We start from the raw sequence: 23,713 nt of genomic DNA, 5'->3' as shown, positions 1-23,713 counted from the left end.
GTGTGGGGGGGGGGATGTGTGTGTGGGGGGGGGGGATGTGTGTGTGGGGGGGGGGGATGTGTGTGTGGGGGGGGGGATGTGTGTGTGGGGGGGGGATGTGTGTGTGGGGGGGGGATGTGTGTGTGGGGGGGGGATGTGTGTGTGGGGGCGGGATGTGTGTGTGTGGGGGGGGGGATGTGTGTGTGTGTGGGGGGGGGGGGGAATGTGTGTGTGTGTGGGGGGGGGGGAATGTGTGTGTGTGGGGGGGGGATGTGTGTGTGTGTGGGGGGGGGATGTGTGTGTGGGGGGGGATGTGTGTGTGTGGGGGGGGGATGTGTGTGTGTGGGGGGGGGATGTGTGTGTGTGTGGGGGGGGGATGTGTGTGTGTGTGGGGGGGGGATGTGTGTGTGTGTGGGGGGGGGATGTGTGTGTGTGTGGGGGGGGGATGTGTGTGTGTGTGGGGGGGGGAATGTGTGTGTGTGGGGGGGGGGGGGAATGTGTGTGTGTGGGGGGGGGGGAATGTGTGTGTGTGGGGGGGGATGTGTGTGTGTGGGGGGGGGGATGTGTGTGTGTGGGGGGGGGGAATGTGTGTGTGTGGGGGGGGGAATGTGTGTGTGGGGGGGGGAATGTGTGTGTGTGGGGGGGAATGTGTGTGTGTGGGGGGGGGAATGTGTGTGTGTGTGGGGGGGGGGAATGTGTGTGTGTGTGGGGGGGGGGTAATGTGTGTGTGTGTGGGGGGGGGGAATGTGTGTGTGGGGGGGGGGGGAATGTGTGTGTGTGTGGGGGGGGGAATGTGTGTGTGGGGGGGGAATGTGTGTGTGTGGGGAATGTGTGTGTGTGTGTGTGTGGGGAATGTGTTTGTGTGGGGGGGGAATACATGTGTGTGTGGGGGGGCGGAGAATGTGTGTGTGGGGGGGGCGGAGAATGTGTGTGTGGGGTGGCGGAGAGTGTAGTTGGGGGGGAGTGTAGTGGGGGGAGACACAAACATTCCCAAAACATTGCTCATGCCACCACAACGTAAAGCGTTCCATTGCCTTGAACGTGGTATTTTGATCTGTTCTGGTGTGGTGTATGTAAGTTTCACACGTTCAACGAAAAAGTAATCACCGTTTAAAATTTGGAGGCAAAACTTTTGTTGAAATAATCATTCAATCTTGTAGCACAGAAGGAGGCATTCTGCCCATCCTTGCTGTGGCGGCTCTTGTGTTTCTATGTTTCTATGTTAAAAAGAGCTATCCAGTCAGTCCCACTCGCATCTGCCCTTTCCCCATTGCCCTGCACATTTTTCCTGCTGAACGTGGGAAACTGCCCAGGTATGTCCTGTCCACAAGAAGCAGGACAACTCCAATCCGGCCAATTACCACCCCATCGGTCTACTCTCAATCATCAGCAAAGTGATGGGAGGTGTCGTTGACAGTGCTATCAAGCAGCACTTACTCACCGATGCTCAGTTTGGGTTCCGCCAGGTCCACTCGACTCCAGATCTCATTACAGCCTTGGTCCAAACATGGGCAAAAGAGCTGAATTCTAGAGGTGTGAGGAGAGTGACTGCCCTCAACATCAAGGCAGCACTTGACCGAGTGTGGCATCAAGGAGCCCTAGTAAAACTGAAGTCAATAGGAACCAGGGGGAAAGCTCTCCACTGGCTGGAGTCATACCCAGCACAAAGGAAGATGGTTGTAGTGACTGGAGGTCAATTATCACAGCCCTAGGACATCACTGCAAGAGTTCCTTAGGGCAGTGTCCTCGGCCCAATCATCTTCAGCTGTATCATCAATGAGCTTCCCTCCATCATAAGGTCAGAAGTGGGGATGTTCGCTGATGACTGCACAGTGTTCAGTTCCATTCATAGCTCCTCAGATAATGAAGCAGTCCATACCCACATGCAGCAAGACCTGGACAACATTCAGGCTTGGGCTGATAAGTGGCAAGTAACATAAGTGCCAGGCAATGACCATCTCCAACAAGCGAGAGTCTAACCACGTCCCCTTGATATTCAACGGCATTACCATCGCCGAATCCCCTACTACCAACATCCTGGGGGTCACCATTGACCAGAAATTTAACTGGACCAGCCACAAATACTGTGGATACAAGAGCAGGTCAGAGGCTGGGTATTCTGCGGCAAATGTCTCTCCTCCTGACTCCCCAAAGCCTTGCCACCATCTGCAAGGCACAAGTCAGGAGTGTGATGGAATACTCCCCACTTGCCTGGATGAGTGCAGCTCCAGCAACACTCAAAAAGCTCGACACCATCCAGGACAAAGCAGGCCGCTTGATTGGCATCCCATCCACCACCTTCAACATTCACTCCCTCCACCACCGGCGCACCGTGGCTGCCGTGTGCACCATCTACAAGATTCACTGCAGCAACTCGCCAAGGCTTCTTCGGCAGTACCTCCCAAACCCGGGACCTCCACCACCTAGAAGGACAAGGGCAACAGGCGTATGGGAACATCACCACCTGTAAGTTGCCCTCCAACTTGCACACCATGCTGATTTGGAAATATATCGCTGTTCCTTTATAGTCGCTAGGTCACAATCCTGGAACTCCCTTCCTAACAGCACCTTCACCACACGGACTGAGGCAGCTCACCACCACCTTCTCAAGGGGCAATTAGGGATGGGCAATAAATGCCGGCCTTGCCAGCGACGGTCACATCCCGGAACTAATAGTAAAAAAATATATATCCAATTTCCCCTCTGAAAGTTATATTGAATGTGCTTCCACCATAAACACAATTGTTGATTGTTCGAGAACACCAAGAGAAGGACGGGCCTGGTTTGGAAAAGCCATTGCTTGTGGAGTTTGCGCTGAGCGGGCCAGCACAGGCTATGTATTAAAGCGGCTGAAATTGCACACAATTTCAGGAACTGAAACTTCTGCAGTCTTTGTTCCCTTGCCACAAATTTGAGCAAAGCCTAGAGACGTCTGGTCTGGTGTGATGTATATGAATTTCAGTGCCAAGTCTAACCTGAGGCGTTGCCTGACCCCCTCGATGTTTTTTTGCACATTCCGTCTACCTCCTGTCTCATTCCTACAATCACTCTCTCAAACTGTCCTCCCTCCTCCAAGAAAGAAAGAACTTGCCTTTATGCAGCACCATTCATGACCTCAGAACGTCCCAGGGCGCTTTACAGCCAGTGAAGTACCTTGATCACTGTTAGAATTTAGGAAACATGGCTCCCACACATAGCAATGTGACACTGACCACATCATCTGTTCCAGTGATGTTGATTGAGGGATAAATATTAGCCCCAGGACACCGGGGATAACTCCCCTGCTCTTCTTCGAAATAGTGGCCGTGGATCTTTTACGTCCACTTGAGAGAGCAGACGGGGCCTCGGTTTAATGTCTTATTGAAAGACAGTGCAGCACTCCCTCAGCACTGCACTGGGAGGGTCAGCCGAGATTTTGTGCTCAAACTCTGGAGTGAGACTTGAACCCACAACCTTCTGACTCAGAGACTGACCTCTGGAGGGTTTTTAAAACTCCAGCTTGTCGACACCCAGTTGTTGCTTCCCGATGAATCCCTGTCTTTCCTTTTTTCTCCCGTGCATCATGGGTTTTGGGCAATTGATCTATGTTTCTCGATAATGATGTAAAATAATGCGCAGCATGAGATTGTAGTGACGCTGTATCTTTCCTCTAGATGGCTGGAACACTTCTTCACATCATTACAAAAAGTTGCAGCATGGGAAATGGGAGCTGCACATCCCACGCAGAGCTGATGGTTCATCCCCTGTACCCCATGGATCCAAGCTGAAGGTGAGCTTTTTAACACGGGTAGTTTCACTTGAAAATAGTAATGCTTTCACTGTCAAAAAACAGCTTTGTTACTTTAGGATTTTTGTTGCTTTCCTTATTCGCAAAACATAATTGAGGGTTCTTCAGTATGAAGTAACTAAATCTTTTCCCCCACTGATTCTCTCGGGGCGTAGCGAAAAGTGAGTTCAGTATAAAGATAGGAGTGTCGGATAAATACCTGTCGTCTCATTTTTTTCTGAAGAAGTCAACAATTCATTGTCTGCAGCTATTCAATTCTGCAATAACCCTGCTGTGCACGGTGATCGAATGTTGGTTTACACCAGGTGACGCCTCAGCCCAAGGGGCTTCTGACACTGCACTTCTGGTTATTTTCAGGGACATTCTGGGCCAAGGAGAGTTTGTGACTTCAGGCAGCTTTGGGGAAGGGAAAGCACTTCTTCACACAAAGGGCAGTGGGAATCTGGAACCCTTCTCTTCCCCCCCCCCCCCAAAAAAAAAACCGTTGAGATTGTGGGGTGGGTCATTTGACAATTTCAAAACTGAGAATGCTTGATTTTTGTTCGGCAAGGCCGTCAAAGGGTCACGGAACCCAGGGAGGTAGATGGAGTTAAGGTACAGAACAACCATGGTCTGATAGAATGGTGCAACAGGCTTGAGGGGCTGAATGGCCACCTCCTTGTTTGTATGTTCCTGATACCAGGTCCTACACAAGAGATTGGTGTGCAAAATCAAAGCACATGGTATTGGGGGTAATGTACTGACGTGGATAGAGAACTGGTTGGCAGACAGGAAGCAGAGAGTCGGGATCAACGGGTCCTTTTCAGAATGGCAGGCAGTGACTAGTGGAGTGTCGCAGGGCTCAGTGCTGGGACCCCAGCTATTTACAATAAATATTAATGATTTGAATGATGGAATTGAGTGTAATATCTCCAAGTTTGCAGATGACACTAAGCTGGGTGGCGGTGTGAGCTGTGATGAGGACGCTAAGAGGCTGCAGGGTGACTTGGAAAGGTTAGGCGAGTGGGCAAATACATGGCAGATGTAGTATAATGTGGGTAAATGTGAGGTTATCCACTTTGGGGGCAAAAACACAAAGGCAGAATATTATCTGAATGGTTGCAGATTAGGAAAAGGGGAGGTGCAGCAAGACCTGGGTGTCATGGTACATCAGTCATTGAAGGTTGGCATGCAGGTACAGCAGGTGGTGAAGAAGGCAAATGGCATGTTGGCCTTCATAGCAAGGGGATTTGAGTATAGGACCAGGGAAGTCTTACTGCAGTTGTACAGGGCCTTGGTGAGGCCCCACCTGAAATATTGTGTTCAGTTTTGGTCTCCTAATCTGAGGAAGGACGTTCTTGCTATTTGAGGGAGTGCAGCGAAGGTTCACCAGACTGATTCCAGGGATGGCTGGACTGATATGAGGAGAGACTGGATCAACTGGGCCTTTATACACTGGAGTTTAGAAGGATGAGAGGGGATCTCATAGAAACATATAAGATTCTGACGGGACTGGACAGGTTAGATGCGGGAAGAATTTTTCCGATGTTGGGGAAGTCCAGAACCAGACGTCACAGTCTAAGGATAAGGGGTAAGCTATTTAGGATTGAGATGAGGAGAATCTTCTTCACTCAGAGAGTTGTTAACCTGTGGAATTCCCTGCCGCAGAGAGTTGTTGATGCCAGTTCATTGGATATATTCAAGAGGGAGTTAGATATGACCCTTGCGGCTAAAGGGATCAAGGGGTATGGAGAGAAAGCAGGAAAGGGGTACCGAGGGAATGATCAGCCATGATCTTATTGAATGGTGGTTCAGGCTCGAAGGGCCGGATGGCCTACTCCTGCACCTATTTTCTATGTTAACCAACCCTTCTGTTTTCCCCAGGACAGCATCCAGTCGTTACTGGGATAGGCGCTGTCGCTGTTCTCCAGCCATCTTTACCCGGTAACCGGTTGGTTAAGCTGTGTGTGAGGAAGTGCTCCCAGCCTCGCCTGCCCGCCCCTCGGAGAATTCTCCAGCCCACGTTTTGCCCATTGATATCAGCCCAGTGTATGTCTCCTCCGCTGGTGCCAACAGACCGCGAGGGGGAGGGGCCCGACGGCCAGTTCTTGTGAAGAACTGTCATGCAATCAAACCCTGCAAAGGAGCTGCCGTTGATGTCAAATGTTGGGTGAGGAGTAACCGGCTCCCAATCCATTGTGTTAACTCCGCTTGGCCAAATTAGTGAGTGTTTTTGCGGCTTGCTTTGCTCCACTCTCCAGCGGAAGTGGTTCTGCAGTTTGCTGCAGCTGTCATTGTTCCCAATTCCCTGTGGCTTATACTCCCGAGCGGACCTATGGACCGGCAGTAACTGTCGCAAGGAAACAGTCGTTGCTCTAAAGTCAGCTGAGTAACTCTGTTTGTATGCATGCACCTTGTCTGCTGACTGCGGAGGATTAGTGCAGGTCCACGGGCTGAGGACAGCCGATGGCTGGGTGGGGGGGGGGGGTGTGGGTGGGGGGGGGGGGGTGTGGTGGGGGGGGGGTGGGTGTGGGGGGGGGGGTGGGTGTGTGGGGGGGGGGGGTGGGTGTGTGGGGGGTGTGTGGGGGGGGTGTGGGGGGGGGTGTGGGGGGGGGGGGTGGGCGAGTGCTCAGTATGCTCGGGCGGAACAACGGACGCTGTTCTGCCTCTGGAGACAGGGGACGGAACCGCCCGGCGAGGTGGCCCGTGCCTCTTCGTCAACAACAACAACAACTTGCATTTATATAACACCTTTAACGTAGTACAAACGTCCCAAGCCGCTTCACAGGAGCGATTATCAAACGATATCTGACACCTGAATTACCTGAGACATTGCGACGGGTCACTGAAGGTTTGGTCGGGGGGGTAGGTTTCAAGGAGTGTCTGAAAGGAAGAGAGAGAGGTGGAGAGGTTTAGGGAGGGAGTTCCAGAGCTTCGGGCCCAGCCAGCTGAAGGCATGGCCGCCAATGGTGGAGCGATGGAAATCGGCGATGCTCAAGAGGCCCGAATTGGAGGAGCGCAGAGATCTCGGAGGGTTGTGGGGCTGGAGGAGGTTACAGAGGTAGGGAGTGGCGAGGCCATGGAGTGATTTGAACATAAAGATGGGAATTTTGAAATCGAGGCATTGGAGGACAGGAGCCAATGTAGGTCAGCGAGCACAGGGGTCAGCAAAATATGTTGCCTCATTTGCATTGCAGTATTGCTTTTGGAGGCTTGCTTGTAATATAAAGCGTATTAAAGGAAGGTTCTTGCATACAAGCATACAAACAATGACGGACAGGTAAAGATCATCTGGTCCATCCAGCCTGTCCCACGCACTTGCGATACCTTGTGTATCACAACATATACACTCCACCCCACCCAAAACCGTGAGACCTCCTGGGAGAGGCAAAAAAACAGATAAAACCCAGGCCAATTGGGGGGGAAACATCTGGGAAATTCCTCTCCGACCCCTCAGACGATTGAAACTAGTCCAGAAGATCACTCATGCCCTGATAATTCTATGCATTACCTACCTTCTGTAAGAGGTGATGTCGGCCCCAGCCAGAAACGGGTCCAGCTCTCGCTTGAGGGAATTCAGCGAATCGGCGTCCACCACACGAGACGGCAGCCTGTTCCAGAGGTCCACTATTCTCTTGGAAATGAACCACCTCCTGACATCTAACCTAGATCTGGCCTTATACAACTTAAAATTGTGACCCCTGGTCCTCCCTAACCTATTTAATTGGAATAAACTCTCAACTGGAACACAATCTATTCCCTTCATCATCTTCTAAACCTCGATCAGATCACCCCTAAGTCTATGCTGCTCAAAGGTAAAGAGTCCCAACTCTCTTAGCCTATCTTGATAACTAGGATGTTTTAAACTGGGAATTAGTCTAGTGGCCCTCCTTTGCACCATTTCCAAAGCCTCAATATCACCCACCATGTGAGGAGACTAAAACTGGACCCAGTGTTGCAACTGAGGCCTGACCAAGGTCATTTACAAGGACAAACAGTACGCTTTGTCTCACCGTCAATTGTCTTGTAAATACATCCCAACATCCTATTTGCTCTAATGATTGCATTGCTCATCAACCTCTAGAGATCTATGCACGATAACGCCTAGATCACTTTCTTTCAGCACCTGCTTTAAATCCTTTCCCTGGAGGATGTACGAATGTTGATCATTTGCCCTGCCCACATGCATAACACTTCACTTATCTAAGATATAAGCATTTGCCAGTCAGCACACAGCAAATCTCCCAACACATTAAGATCTGCCTGAAGCAGACAGGCATCGTCTACAGTCCCAACACTCGCACAGATCTTGGTATCAGATCGTGCCCCCAGCATCGATATTCAGATCATTCATAAAAATAAAGCGGTCCCAACACCGATCCCTGCAGAACACCACTGACCAGCCTCCAAACAATTCCAAATCCATCTCCAACTGCTTTCTGTCTGTGTCCTGCCAGCCAGTTCTCAATCTGGCTCAATATATTACCACTAACACCAGAGGCTTCGATCTTGTAGAGAAGCCTCTTGGTAACTTGTCAAAAGCTTTTTGGAAATCTAAGTAAATAATATCTACAGGGCTTCCCTCATCCATCAACTTGGTGACTTCTTCAAAAAAAAATACGATTAAATTTGTAAGACATGATCTCGTTATGAAGCTGTGTTGGGTGTCCCTAATATGTTTTTATGAAAAATGCAGCAAATGGCTTGCCAGACACAACCCGATGATAGCCTAGTCTGCTTAATTATAGTGCCATCACAATAAGTCCTGAGTGCTGTAACTCAGGGATCCAGCCGCTCTGCAGATTTTGCCAGCTCGCAGCATTCCCCGCATCGAGCTCCACACAGCAAAGCAAACAAACCAAACGGCAGGGCATGTTTTTCTCGGCTTGTTTGGCAGAAGTGAAATCCTTCTGTTTGTGTGTCGGTGAGAGAGTGTGCGCGCGTGTGTGTGTCAGTGAGGTACGTGTGTGTGTCAGTGAGGCGTACGAAAGCATGGGCCTTCGACTAAACATCAGTAAGACAAAGGTCCTCCACCAGCCTGTCCTCACCGCACTGCCTCCCAGTCATCAAGATCCACGGCGCGGCCCTGGACAACGTGGACCGTTTCCCATACATCGGGAGCCTCTTATCAAGAGCAGGCATCGATGACGAGATCCAAAATCACCTCCAGTACCCCAGTGCAACCTTCGGCTGCCTGAGGAGAAGAGTGTTTGAAGACCAGGCCCACAAATCTACCACCAAGCTCATGGTCTACAGGGCTGTAGTAATACCTGCCCTCCTGTATGGCTCGGAGACATGGACCATGGACAGTAGACACCTCAAGTTTCTGGAGAAATATCACCAGCGATGTCTCCACAAGATCCTACAAATCCCCTGGGAGGACAGGCGCACCAACATCAGCGACCTCATTCAGGTTAACATCCCCAACATTGAAGCACTGACCACACTCGCTCAGCTCTGCTGGGCAGGCCACATAGTTCGCATGCCAGACACAAGACTCCCAAAGCAAGTGCTCTACTCGGAGCTCCCTCACGGCAAACGAGCCAAAGGTGTGTAGCAGAAACGCTATAAGGACACCCTCAAAGCCTCCCTGATAAAGTGCGACACCCCCACTGACACTTGGGAGTCCCTGGCTCAAGACCGCCCTAAGTTGAGGAAGTGCATCCGGGAGGGCGCTGAGCACCTCGAGTCTCAATGCCGAGAGCATGCAGAAATCGAGCGCAGACAGCGGAAAGAGCGTGCGGCAAATCAGTACCACCTACCCCTCAATGACTATCCGTCCCACCTGTGACAGAGTCTGCGGCTCTCGTATTGGACTGTGCAGCCACCAATGAACTCACTTCAGGAGTGGAAGAAAGTCTTCCTCGATTCCGAGGGACTGCCGATGATGTGTGTATGTGTCAGAGAGTGAGTGAGTGTGTCAGTGAGTGAGTGAGTGTGTCTGTCAGTGAGTGAGTGAGCGTGTGTGTCAGTGAGTGAGTGAGCGTGTGTGTCAGTGAGTGAGTGAGCGTGTGTGTCAGTGAGTGAGTGAGCGTGTGTGTCAGTGAGTGAGTGAGCGTGTGTGTCAGTGAGTGAGTGAGCGTGTGTGTCAGTGAGTGAATGAGCGTGTGTGTCAGTGAGTGAGTGAGCGTGTGTGTCAGTCAGTGAGTGAGTGAGCGTGTGTGTCTGAGTGAGTGAGCGTGTGTGTCAGTGAGTGAGTGAGCGTGTGTGTCTGAGTGAGTGAGCGTGTGTGTCAGTGAGTGAGCGTGTGTGTGTATCAGAGTGTGTGTGTGTGTCAGTGAGTGTGTGTGTGTGTCAGTGAGTGTGTGTGTGTGTCAGTGAGTGTGTGTGTGTGTCAGTGAGTGTGTGTGTGTGTCAGTGAGTGTGTGTGTGTCAGTGAGTGTGTGTGTGTCAGTGAGTGTGTGTGTCAGTGAGTGTGTGAGTGTGTCAGTGAGTGAGCGTGTGTGTCTGAGTGAGTGAGTGAGCGTGTGTGTGTCTGAGTGAGTGAGTGAGCGAGCGTGTGTCTGAGTGAGTGAGTGAGCGAGCGTGTGTCGGTCGGTGAGCGTGTGTCGGTGAGTGAGCGGGCGAGCGTGTGTCGGTGAGTGAGCGTGCGAGCGTGTGTCGGTGAGTGAGCGTGCGAGCGTGTGTCGGTGAGTGAGCGTGCGAGCGTGTGTCGGTGAGTGAGCGTGCGAGCATGTGTCGGTGAGTGAGCGGGCGAGCGTGTGTCGGTGAGTGAGCGAGCGAGCGTGTGTCGGTGAGTGAGCGTGCGAGCATGTGTCGGTGAGTGAGCGTGCGAGCGTGTGTCGGTGAGTGAGCGAGCGAGCGTGTGTCAGTGAGTGAGCGAGCGAGCGTGTGTCGGTGAGTGAGCGTGCGAGCATGTGTCGGTGAGTGAGCGGGCGAGCGTGTGTCGGTGAGTGAGCGAGCGAGCGTGTGTCAGTGAGTGAGTGAGCGAGCGTGTGTCGGTCGGTGAGCGTGTGTCAGTCAGTGAGCGAGCGAGCGTGTGTCGGTGTGCGAGCGTGTGTCGGTGAGTGAGCGTGCGAGCGTGTGTCGGTGAGTGAGCGGGCGAGCGTGTGTCAGTCAGTGAGCGAGCGAGCGTGTGTCAGTCAGTGAGCGAGCGAGCGTGTGTCGGTGAGTGAGCGGGCGAGCGTGTGTCAGTCAGTGAGCGTGCGAGCGTGTGTCGGTGAGTGAGCGAGCGAGCGTGTGTCGGTGAGTGAGCGTGTGTCAGTCAGTGAGCGAGTGTCAGTCAGTGAGCGTGCGAGCGTGTGTCGGTGAGTGAGCGGGCGAGCGTGTGTCGGTGAGTGAGCGTGTGTCAGTCAGTGAGCGAGTGTCAGTCAGTGAGCGAGCGAGCGTGTGTCGGTGAGTGAGCGAGCGAGCGTGTGTCGGTGAGTGAGCGGGCGAGCGTGTGTCGGTGAGTGAGCGTGCGAGCGTGTGTCGGTGAGTGAGCGTGCGAGCATGTGTCGGTGAGTGAGCGGGCGAGCGTGTGTCGGTGAGTGAGCGAGCGAGCGTGTGTCAGTGAGTGAGCGAGCGAGCGTGTGTCGGTGAGTGAGCGTGCGAGCATGTGTCGGTGAGTGAGCGGGCGAGCGTGTGTCGGTGAGTGAGCGAGCGAGCGTGTGTCAGTGAGTGAGCGAGCGAGCGTGTGTCGGTGAGTGAGCGGGCGAGCGTGTGTCGGTGAGTGAGCGGGCGAGCGTGTGTCGGTGAGTGAGCGTGCGAGCGTGTGTCGGTGAGTGAGCGTGCGAGCGTGTGTCGGTGAGTGAGCGGGCGAGCGTGTGTCGGTGAGTGAGCGAGCGAGCGTGTGTCAGTGAGTGAGCGAGCGAGCGTGTGTCGGTGAGTGGGCGTGCGAGCGTGTGTCGGTGAGTGAGCGGGCGAGCGTGTGTCGGTGAGTGAGCGAGCGAGCGTGTGTCAGTGAGTGAGCGAGCGAGCGTGTGTCGGTGAGTGAGCGTGTGTGTGTCTGGGAGCGTGCCTGTGAGTGCCATCCACTTCAGCTTCTCCTCCCCCTTGGATTTTCTGTTTTGAACATTAGGTCAGGTGATTGTTATTAAATGTGACCAGACAGAAGCAATTTGTCAAATATCTCCGGGTAATGTTTTAAATTTCTGCATAATTTAAATTAAAACAAAACCGAATGCTAGTCATGTTTTGATGCCCTCATTCAGGCTCGCCACTTCCCCCACACATTCGACAGTCCTGAGGTTCGCAATCTCTTGCATCCATTATCCTTGGTGAGACCACACTTGGAGTACAGTGTACAGTTCTGGTCTCCATATTATAGAAAGGATTTAGAGGCACTGGAGAAAGTGCAAGAAAGATATACAAGGATGATACCAGAACTGAGAGTTTATAAATGTAAGGAAAGATTGCACAGGCTAGGGGTCGTTTCTCTCAGAGAATGCTGAGAGATGACCTGATCGAGATCTTTAAGATTATGAAAGGGTTTGATAGGGTAGACATCGAGAATGTATTTGCACTTGTGACGGTGTCCAGAACTATTTTTAGTTGGTGCACACTGCAGCCACGGTGCGCCGGTGGTGGAGGGAGTGAGTGTTGAAGGTGGTGGATGGGGGGCCAATCAAGCGGGCTGCTTTGTCCTGGATGGTGTCGAGCTTCTTGAGTGTTGTTGGAGCTGCACTCATCCAAGCAAGTGGAGAGTATTCCATCACACTCCTGACTTGTGCCTTGTAGATGGTGGAAAGGCTTTAGGGAGTCAGGAGGTGAGACACTCGCCACAGAATACCCAGTTCTGACCTGCTCTTGTTGCCACAGTTTTTATGTGGCTGGTCCAGTTAAGTCAATGGTGACCCCCCAGGATGTTGATTGTTGGGGATTCGGTGATGGTAATGCCGTTGAATGTTAAGGGGAGGTGGTTAGACTCTCGCTTGCTGGACATAGTCATTGCTGGACATAGACATTGTGTGCCGCGAATGTTACTTGCTACTTATCAGCCCAAGACTGAATGTTGTCCAGGTCTTGCTGCATGCGGGCATGGACTGCTCCATTATCTGAGGACTGTTACAACCAATGTTGAATTTACGCTGTGCAGTGGTCTGAAGCTCCCGTGCAAGCAGCTCTCCGCATGTTAAATGTGGAATACCCGCGCAGATCCGATATTTTGAATGGGCCGCGCGCACAAATAAAAACCCTCCGAGATCTCTTTCAGGCCTTTTGAGCATCCCTGATTTCCTTTGCCCCACCAATGGCGGCCGTGCTTTTAGCTGCCTGGACCCCAAGCTCTGTAATTCTCTGCCTGAACCTCTCCGCCCCCCTCTCCTCCTTTAAGCTGCTCTTTAAAAGCCACCTCTTTGCCAAAGCTTTTAGTCACCTGCCCTAATATATCCATATGTGGCTCGGGGTCAAAATTTGTTAACATTTGGGACGTTTTACTATGTTAAAGGTGCTAAATAAATGCAAGTTGTTGGTATACTCTTTTTCTTCCTTGAATGCAGTGAAACTCTGCAAATACTATGAATAGTAAATGGTCCTCGTTTCTGTATTTTTCTGTGGCTGGCTTTTTCCAGGTGGTGTAAACAGTCTAAAATAAGTTAAAATGTGTGATTAGTTTCAGTTAAACAGTGAGACTCAGTGGAGGAGGCAGGGGTTAGAGTGTTTGAGGCAGTAGGGGAGGAATATTGACAGGACTCAACTAGCCAAACAGTACATCAATCCACTTTCCCGCCCGATCCCCATATCCCTCGATTCCCCTCATCCCTCGATTCCCCTCAAGTCCAAAAATCTATCGATCTCAGCCTTGAATATTCCCAACGTCTCAGCATCCTCAGCCCTCTGGGGTAGAGAATTCCAAAGATTCACCACCCTCTGAGTGAAGAAATTTCTCCTCCTCTCAGTCCTAAATGGCCGACCCCTTATCCTGTGCCCCCTGATTCTCGACTCTCCAGCCAGGGGGAAACATCCCCATAGCATCTACCCTGTCAATCCCCCTCAGCATCTTGTATGTTTCAACGAGATCACTTCTCATTCTTCTGAACTCCCGAATATAGGCCAGCAGGTAAAGATCAGCGTTCAGATGAGGCATGTGCACCAGAGTGTTTGCTGAACACTCGCATCTTTTAACATGTCTCTCACCAAGATGCTCCCATGGGAGGATGGTCTGAAATCCTGATACAGCCATGAGGCATGTTTTTCATCAATAGAAAGCTGGCAGAGCAACAGGCTACTGTAACGCGGATTGTTTGATGCCTTGGGCTGGTACATTTATCCTCTCTCCTCTCCGGAGGCTGCTGGCGTGTGGTTTCCTAAACAAGAACAGCCTTGCAATACCCCAGTCAGAAGCTATTCTTGTTGCACCAGGGCTACCAATTTGGGATTTTGGTCGAATGAATCTCTGTCAGTGAATTAACAGCGATTCCTGTAAGTGGACCTTATCCTGTAATCCAAAAATCTGTGATTTATTGGTAATCTGCCCTCGATGAGTTGTGTGGGACTGAGCGTTAATCATTACCCTCCTGGCATTAATCCGTTGACTGGATACGTTATATTTCCATGCTGCAGTTCCACTCTCACACTGGAATTGGGCACATTATACTTCTCTCGATTTTACAGCCAAAGTAAATGTATTTGCATCTAAAACTAAAGATAAGAAGTACCAAATGGGGTTTGCGAATGCCGACAGTATTTTACAAACATATTGTACAGAATTTGAACTGAAATCAGTACTGGGTCAATTACCCTAACTAGCACTTCTCGCTGAAGGAATATAGCCTTTTCTGTTTTGAAAGGGAAATCAAATTGAGTGCTGGTGTGATGTAACCAATAGACTGTCGGACTGGGAGTGGAAAGGGAGCCTTCCATCTGCTGCAAGTGATGTTGACGTTGGAGCTGATGAATTGCACCAACCTCCTGCTTCCACCCCGCCCCCCGCCATGATCCCTTAATTATCTTCAACTGGAGATTTCTGCATGAACTTGAAGCTCCGTTTGAAATCGACAAAGCGCAAGTAGTGCATAAACTGAAGAGCATAAACTCTGCACGTTTCACACAACGCAATCAGCTGGAAAATAACACGTTCTGTGTCTGTGCCAACTCCTGTACCAATTTCCCATTGATTGTGCAATTACTGAAATGAACCACTTTGAACTTAGGATCGGAAAGTCACAGTCTGCTCCATTTATGCATCATTCGGCCCATCGTGCCCGAGCCGGCTGTTTGAAAGAGCTCTCCAATTAGTTCCCACTTCCCTCGCTCTTTCCCCATAACTGAAAATATTTCCTTTTCAAGTATTTATCCAGTTCACTTTTGAAAGTTGCTGTTGAATCTGCTCCCATCGCCCAATGCATGGCAGATGCAGTATAATGTGGATAAATGTGAGCTTATCCACTTTGGTGGCAAAAACAGGAAGGCAGAATATTACCTGAATGGTGACAGATTAGGAAAAGGGGAGGTGCAACGAGACCTGGGTGTCATGGTACATCAGTCATTGAAAGTTGGCATGCAGGTACAGCAGGCGGTGAAGAAGGCAAATGGTATGTTGGCCTTCATAGCGAGGGGATTTGAGTATAGGAGCAGGGAGGTCTTACTGCAGTTGTACAGGACCTTGGTGAGGCCTCACCTGGAATATTGTGCACAGTTTTGGTCTCCTAATCTGAGGAAGGACATTCTTGCTATTGAGGGAGTGCAGCGAAGGTTCATCAGACTGATTCCTGGGATGGCAGGACTGACCTATGAGGAGAGACTGGATCGACTCGGCTTATATTCACTGGAATTTAGAAGAATGAGAGGGAATCTCATAGAAAGATATAAAATTTTGATGGGATTGGACAGGTTAGATGCAGGAAGAATGTTCCCGATGTTGAAGTCCTGAACCAGAGGTCCCAGTCTAAGGATAAGGGGTAAGCCATTTAGGACCGAGATGAGGAGAAACTTCTTCACTCAGACAATTGTGAACCTGTGGAATTCTCTATCTCAGAAAGTTGTTGAGGCCAGTTTGTTAGATATAGTCAAAAGGGGTTAGATGTGGCTCTTACAGCTAAAGGGATCAAGGGGTATGGAGAGAAAGCAAGAATGGCGTACTGAGGTGAATGATCAGCCATGATCATATTGAATGGTGCAGGCTCGAAGGGCCGAATGGCCTACTCTTGAACCTATTTTCTATGTTTCAGGCAGCGTGTTCCAGATCACAACATTTTGCCAATTTCCTTAAATCTGTCCTCTGGTTACCAACCCTCCTGCCAGTGGAACCCAGTTTCTCCTTATTTACTCGATCAAAACCCTTCATAAATTTGAACACCTCTAATAAATTGCCCCTTCATTTTATCTGCTCTAAGGAGAAGAATTCCAGCTTCTCCAGTCACACTATATAACTGAAGTCCCTCATCCCTGGGACCATTCTGGTCAATCTCCTCTGCATCCTGTCCAAGGCCTTGACATCCTTCCAAAAGTGCGGTGCCCAGGATTGGCCACGCTGCTCCAACTGGGGCCAAACCAGTGAGTTATAAAGATTTACCATATCTTTTGCTTTTGTACTCTTATTTGACAACAAAGCATTTTAAAATTCAGGATCGTGAGCCTGGATGGAATGTATTGGAAGGTTATTTGACTGCGAGATGTATGCGTGTGTCAGTGCAGCCTTCGGTCGCCTGAGGAAGAGAGTGTTTGAAGACCAGGATCTCAAATCTGGCACCAAGCTCGTGGTCTACAGGGCAGTAGCGATACCCGTCCTCCTTTATGCTACAGAGACATGGACTATGTACAGCAGGCACCTCAAAGCGCTGGAGAAGTACCACCAATGCTGCCTCCGCAAGATCCTGCTAATCCACTGGGAGGACAGACGCACCAACGTCAGTGTTCTCGCTCAGGCCAACATTTCCAGCATCGAAGCACCGACAGCACTCGACCAACTCCGCAGGACAGGCCACATCGTCCGCATGCCTGACACAAGACTCCCAAAACAAGCGCTCTATTCAGAGCTCCGATATGGCAAGCAAGCCCGAGGAGGGCAGAAAAAACACTTCAAGGACACCCTCAAAGCCTCCTTGAAGAAATGTAACATCCTCACCGACTCTCGGCCCATGACTGCTCAAAGTGGAGAAGAAGCAGTCGGGAAGGTGCCGAACATCGAGTCTGTTCGTGGGGAGGATGCGGAAGCCAAGTACAAATAGCGGAAGGAGCGCACGACAACCAAGCACCTCACCCACCCATCTCTTCAACCACCATCTGCCCCACCTGTGACAGAGATTATAGGTCCTGCATTGGTCTCATCAGTCACTGAGAACTCATTTTAGTGTGGAAGCAAGTCATCCTCGACTCCGGGGGACTGGCTCAGAAGAAGATTGGAATGTTATTTGACTCCAGGATGCATCACGACTAAGACTGATCCTTTTCACCTAACATCCGCATTCACGTGCTTTCCAACAGGACTTTCTGAATAGTGTCGAGGGGCTGGTGCTGGCCTGGTTTGTGCTGAGTTAGCTGATCATTGGGCAATGGCTTGGTTTGTGCTGAGTGAGTTAGCTGATCATTGGGCAATGGCCTGGTTTGTGCTGAGTTAGCTGATCATTGGGTAATGGCTTGGTTTGTGCTGAGTGAGTTAGCTGATCATTGGGTAATGGCCTGGTTTGTGCTGAGTTAGCTGATCATTGGGTAATGGCCTGGTTTGTGCTGAGTGAGTTAGCTGATCATTGGGCAATGGCCTGGTTTGTGCTGAGTGAGTTAGCTGATCATTGGGCAATGGCCTGGTTTGTGCTGAGTGAGTTAGCTGATCATTGGGCAATGGCCTGGTTTGTGCTGAGTTAGCTGATCATTGGGCAATGGCTTGGTTTGTGCTGAGTGAGTTAGCTGATCATTGGGCAATGGCCTGGTTTGTGCTGAGTTAGCTGATCATTGGGCAATGGCCTGGTTTGTGCTGAGTTAGCTGATCATTGGGCAATGGCCTGGTTTGTGCTGAGTTAGCTGATCATTGGGCAATGGCTTGGTTTGTGCTGAGTGAGTTAGCTGATCATTGGGCAATGGCCTGGTTTGTGCTGAGTGAGTTAGCTGATCATTGGGCAATGGCCTGGTTTGTGCTGAGTGAGTTAGCTGATCATTGGGCAATGGCCTGGTTTGTGCTGAGTAAGTTAGCTGATCATTGGGCAATGGCCTGGTTTGTGCTGAGTTAGCTGATCATTGGGCCGAGGCCTGGTTTGTGCTGAGTTAGCTGATCATTGGACAGTGGCCTGGTTTGTGCTGAGTTAGCTGATCATTGGGCCGAGGCCTGGTTTGTGCTGAGTTAGCTGATCATTGGACAGTGGCCTGGTTTGTGCTGAGTTAGCTGATCATTGGGCCAAGGCCTGGTTTGTGCTGAGTTCGCTGATCATTGGACAGTGGCCTGGTTTGTGCTGAGTTAGCTGATCATTGGACAGTGGCCTGGTTTGTGCTGAGTGAGTTAGCTGATCATTGGACAGTGGCCTGGTTTGTGCTGAGTTAGCTGATCATTGGGCCAAGGCCTGGTTTGTGCTGAGTTCGCTGATCATTGGACAGTGGCCTGGTTTGTGCTGAGTGAGTTAGCTGATCATTGGACAATGGCCTGGTTTGTGCTGAGTGAGTTAGCTGATCATTGAGCCGAGGCCTGGATATTGAAACTGGCCGCAGTGGCCCGGATTCAGGTTGGGGAAATGCCAATCCGGATTCCTATTCCTGATCGCTGAGCAATGACTGCTGCTGGAAGGTGTTCGCACGTGGCTATCCGGTGAAGTCGGGATGGGGTTCAGCTATAACGCAGTACATGGTAGATTCGCTTGCCGATGCTCGATGGTCAAGCTCTTCACAAAGGATGGCCGCTAAGGTGTGGTACCCGAGGGCAGCTGGTGCCAACAAAGCCATACCCCGGGGGCGGAAGGAGGAGAGAGAAATTCGGAGGGACAAGTCAAGTCTTAGCTGTTGTTCTGCATGTTCTCCCTCCACCCCCAATTGGGCTGCGTGCAACAATTGCATAAAGTAACACAACACATCTGAAAAATTCACTGTCCTAGTCATCGAAGTACAATCTAATTACACTCGAGTACTGCTGACACTGGTAGGTGGGTGTTGTTGTGCTGGCAGACCATGCATTTGGCTGCTGGTGTTATCTAACAAGCTCGCACTAAGTGACAGAGCACGCTGGCTCGCAGTTATCAAACCACCCACATCAGTGCAGCAGTGTTGTGGCAGTGACTTGACATCTGTGTGAACTCTGCACGCAACCAATTAACTTGACATTTTTAATCTGCTAATTGTCGTACTGGCGAAAACAGGATTGTGGACCATGGGTTTTGTATGGCGCTATTATTTAAAAACAAAATGTGTCACACTCCACAAGCGGGCATTGCTTTGATACTGAGTGTTCAGTGCAAGGGGTGACTAACGGACTGTGAAAACCCTATTGTTTTCGTGAACTATCCCGACCATTTTAAAATGCTTCCAGTCTCATTAACTTCACACTGATGCTCATACCATCTATTTTGCCAATTGAACAAATGTTTCTGCAGTTAAAATAAAGGCTTGCATTGTATCTCTCAAATATTTAAAATGCAGTTAATTATTTCCAAAGACCGTGAGTGTTGTTATGTAGGCCGATCTGACAGTGGTGAGATGAATGATCTGTTAGCCGATTTCACAAGATATCCTGGCTAACAACTTGAAAGAATTTCACAATGCCATCACTAAAAATTCAGTAAGATGGAATGGTGAAGATGTGTGCAATGTTGTTTTTTTCTGGACTGTGATAAAAGCATCCAGCAGTGCAATTATAGAGCTTGTGGTTTGATACTTGGAGAGAGCATTTTTAACCCTTGCTGCAATAGAAGTGAAGATACTGGTAATCACAAGTCTGACCCTGATGCCGATTGCAGTAGAATCTAGTGGGGAGAAAAAGAAGAAAAGGCATGAAAAAATATTGGCAAGTAAAATACATAAAGAGCACGAAAATACCTAATGAAAGAGTAGGGCCTGTTGGAGACCATAAGGGTAATCTGTGTGGAGGCGGAAGACGTGGGTATGGTTCTTAATGAATACTGTGCGTCTGTCTTCACAGAACAGGGGGACGATGGAGACATTGTAGTTAAGATGGAGGAGTGTGAAATATTAGATGGGATAAACGTAGAAAGAGAGGAAGTATTAAGGGGTTTAGCATCTTTGAAAGTAGATAAATTGCCAGGCCCGGATGAAGGTACAGCAAATAATTAGGAAGGCAAATGGAATGAAGTGTATCCCAGGCTGTTAAGAGAAGCAAGGGAGGAAATAGTGGAGGCTCTGACCTTCATTTTCCAATCCTCTCCGGCTATGGGCATTGTGCTAACTTTGTGCTATTTTTTTTAAAAGGGGAGAAAGGGATAGGTCGAATAATTACAGGTTAGTCAGCCTAACCTCGGTGGTGGGAAAATTATTGGAAAAAATTCTGAGGGACGGGATAAATCGTCATTTGGAAAGACACGGATTAATCAAGGACAGTCAGCATGGATTTGTTAAGGGAAGGTCATGTCTGATTAACTTTGAATTTTTTGAGACGATGACAAGGAGTGTCGATGAGGGCAGATGATCTAGACTTCAATGTAAGGGTCATAATTAAGAAGTTTGCAGATAATACAAAAATTGGCGATGTGGTTGACAGTGAAGAAGAAAGCTGTAGACTGCAGGAAGGTATCAATGAACTGGTCAGGTGGGCAGAAAAGTGGCAAATGGAATTCAATCCGGAGAAGTGTGAGGTAATTTGGCGAGGGAATACACAATAAATTGTAGGACACTGAGAAATGTAGAAGAACCAAGGGACCTTGGAGTGCATGTCCACAAATGCCTGAAGATAGCAAGTGTCGAAATCTCGACCTCCGAAAAGAATGACTCCGACACTTACAGCTCCGGTAGAAGTTTCTTTAATTTACTTGCTCGCAAGGGGTAGGTCACACTCAGTCAAGGGCTAAGTGAACACCTCCGAAATGGTTCAGTTTAACAAGATATTTATACAGTAAAACCAAAGTTCTGGCCTCTCCCTGTGTATTGCTCTGTCTCACAGTCAGTGAATACAGATAAAGAGTTAATTACTATATCCTGGTCCTGACATGGTATCCAGATATTTCCTTTTGTCAGGGTTATCAGAAAGCCAAATGGCCATTACTCCATGAGTCATAGGTAATGGGCTATCACCTGTCTTGTATTGTGTCAGGATTGTTCCAATTTCCTGGTCAGTTTATCTGTTTGCATCAAATGGATGAGGTCTCGGAAAGAGATAATGGCTAGAAGATAAGGGTGGGGTGACATGGAACTCCTGTAGTGTAGACAATAGGAGAGCACCATGGGGGGGTACTTGTCTCAGCATGACTTGTCTCCTAGCTGTCTGATGGCCATCAGCCATCTCAAACCAGGTTTAGCTGTTTATGCAAGCTGACTGCTAAAATGCAGAAAGTTCTGGAAGGGCCAGGACTCCATTTTAATCAAAAGGCACACAAATACCGTATGGTATCAGCTTAGATAAAAATACATTTCCACATTCCCCCATTTTGTCCTTCACAAGGACAACTCAATCCATTCTGATCTTGTACAGTCTCTCCATTTCCATTTCCACACAAGAGCCCTCAACAGTTGTTGCTACCATAACTCTAGCCGTGGTCTCGGTAGGTAACATAGTTTCTCCCACCCTGGCACAGCAACACTTAACGATGACAAATAGATACAGGGCGAAGATTATCAGCAGGAATATGATCAAACCCTGTACCACAGATTTCCCCAGGGCTCCCAACCATCCTGATGTTTTCAGCTAGACTGCCGATATCTTCTGATTTATCTGGGATATACGTACAGCATTCTCCACCTATTAATGCGCATGTTCCTCCCTCCTTGGCTAGGAGATAATCTAAGGCCATACGATTTGAGCGCCACTGTTCGAATAGCTACCATTTCGTCATTTATCCCTTCAAAGGCTTGGGAAGTTGCGTTGGCTACTGATTCGACTAAGTTAGCCAGTTCCCGTAACTGCCATTCGGTCGATGCTATTCCATAGGGTGGCACCATTACCTTGAATATTCCGTTTAGCCACGTCAAATCCCGTTTAAATCTGTGGCTTCCATAGGCATCCCTTAGAGTCTTTATTGATCTGATAAAGGGTACCACATATCCTAAGTAACAGGACCCTGTCCAGTTGGCTGGTAACCATGGGTAGGCTTTATGGCCACAAATAAAGTAGGTGCAATTATAGGATGTCAGCTCCTGGTCCTTTCGCACTATCCATACTCGAGTGGTCTCACCTTCCCACCCTTCACCTGGGGCTTTGTTATGGACCGTTGTCCAGCCAACGGTTGCTATCTTTCTCCCATCAGTGGGATTAGTTGTGGCTTGCCATTTAATCATTTGGGAACACTTGCTGCGTCCCATTTCTGGTCCTTTAGTCTCATTACTCACTAGGCATATTATACCTTCAGGATTTCCTATTCTGGGAGTAATGCTTAGGAAGGGAGGCTGATGGTTATTATCATAATTGGGCTGGTACCATCCCTGGAAGGCTGTAAGTTTATACCCTGCCGACCTCCATTCTGTTTGCTCCTTCGTTTCTGGCCCCTTAGTTAGTTTTGTCCTATTTTGCACTGTCAACCATTCTACCATTTCTGATTCGTTAAAGGGGACAGATCTCAGGGGAATACCCCCCCTGGAGTGGACAGGTACATGGGAACATATCCAACAACTCGGCAAGTTTCTTTCTTGAGCATACCTATCACTCAGTGCCATAAATATGTTTACGTGCAATTCCCTTCGGTGGCGGGTCTGTACCCCTGGTGTAATCAATAATGCGAAGTAAATCCCTGTCAAGCCAGCACCATCAGTCCCCATAGTCCATACAGTTCCCTATTCAGTCTTCCTTTTTCTGTTCCTCTGATTCCTTCTTCCCTTCCTCCTGGTCGGGTGCCTGTTTGCAATGGGATGCGTGGATCCATGTTGGTCTTTCCTTTACCTTGAATGCAGTATTGGTCGCCAGCAAGACCTGGTATGGTCCTTCGAATCTTGGCTGTAGACTGGTTTTTCTTTTAAAAATCTTGATGTAAACGAATTCCCCTGGCTCCAGGTTATGACACTTCCCTTCCGCTGGCTTGACTTGGGCTTCCTTTACCTGTGAATGAAAGCTGGAAATACATTTGGTTAGTGCAATACAATAATTCAACATATTTTCCTCCATTTTGTGGATGTCCATCTGTTTTGCAGTAAATGGTGCTGTAAAAGGTAGTCGTTGGGGACGTCCCATAACTATCTCATGCGGTGACAGGCCTGTTGTTCTGTTGGTTGCAGATCGCATTACCATCAAAGCTAAGGGCAGCAGTTCTGTCCATTTCAGTCCAGTGTCATTGCATAGTTTTGCCAGCTTATTTTTAAGCATTCCATTATATCTTTCAACAAGTCCAGCTGATTGTGGATGATAACTGCAATGAAAACGTTGATTAATCTGCAAAGCTTTACACATTTCTCTTATAACAGTTCCCGTGAAATGTGACCCGTTATCACTAGAAAGCTTAGCAGGGATTCCGAAGCGCGGTACAATTTCTTTTAACAAACATTTAGCAACAGTAGTGGCATCGGCCTTTTTACATGGAAAGGCTTCAATCCATCTAGAGAACACATCTACAATAACTAATACATACTTGAATCCCATACACATAGGTAATTCAATAAAATCCATTTGTAAATGTACAAAAGGCCCGACTGGATTTGGGTGGGAGGCAGATTCTACTTTTTCCGTCTTACCCGGATTCATTGTCTGACAGGTAACACAATTTTCACAGATTTGTTTTGCAATTGCCGAAATACCTGGTGCATACCAAGTTGCCAAAATATAATCTGCCAATCCCCCTTTGCCTGCATGTGTGAATGTATGAACACATCGGGCAATCCATGGAAGTAAGGATCTGGTGCCACCACACGGCCGTCATGGTGAACCCATATTCCTTCTGGATTTTTATAACATTGATCCTTCGTCCAGGTCACCACCTCCTCCGTACTGGCCTGTGTCTGAAAGGCCAGCACGTCATTAATAGTGGGTGGCGGGTC

General features: G+C 49.2%; 1 protein-coding gene across 2 annotated transcripts in view; it reads left to right on the top strand.

Annotated features, from left to right (window-relative positions):
• The window catches only part of gbe1b (glucan (1,4-alpha-), branching enzyme 1b), a 641,317-nt gene that overhangs the window by 144,461 nt on the left and 473,143 nt on the right, over positions 1-23,713 (top strand). For both annotated transcript variants that reach the window (XM_070893260.1, XM_070893261.1), the window contains exon 3: positions 3,633-3,748. In XM_070893260.1, coding sequence (XP_070749361.1) covers positions 3,633-3,748 — 116 coding nt within the window. The remainder of the gene's footprint in view (positions 1-3,632; positions 3,749-23,713) is intronic.

This window comes from Pristiophorus japonicus, chromosome 11 (assembly GCF_044704955.1).
Source record: "Pristiophorus japonicus isolate sPriJap1 chromosome 11, sPriJap1.hap1, whole genome shotgun sequence".
In the NCBI taxonomy this organism is placed as follows: domain Eukaryota; kingdom Metazoa; phylum Chordata; class Chondrichthyes; family Pristiophoridae; genus Pristiophorus; species Pristiophorus japonicus.
The sequence above is the reverse complement of the archived record's forward strand: the minus strand, read 5'-3'. Positions and strand labels throughout refer to the sequence as shown.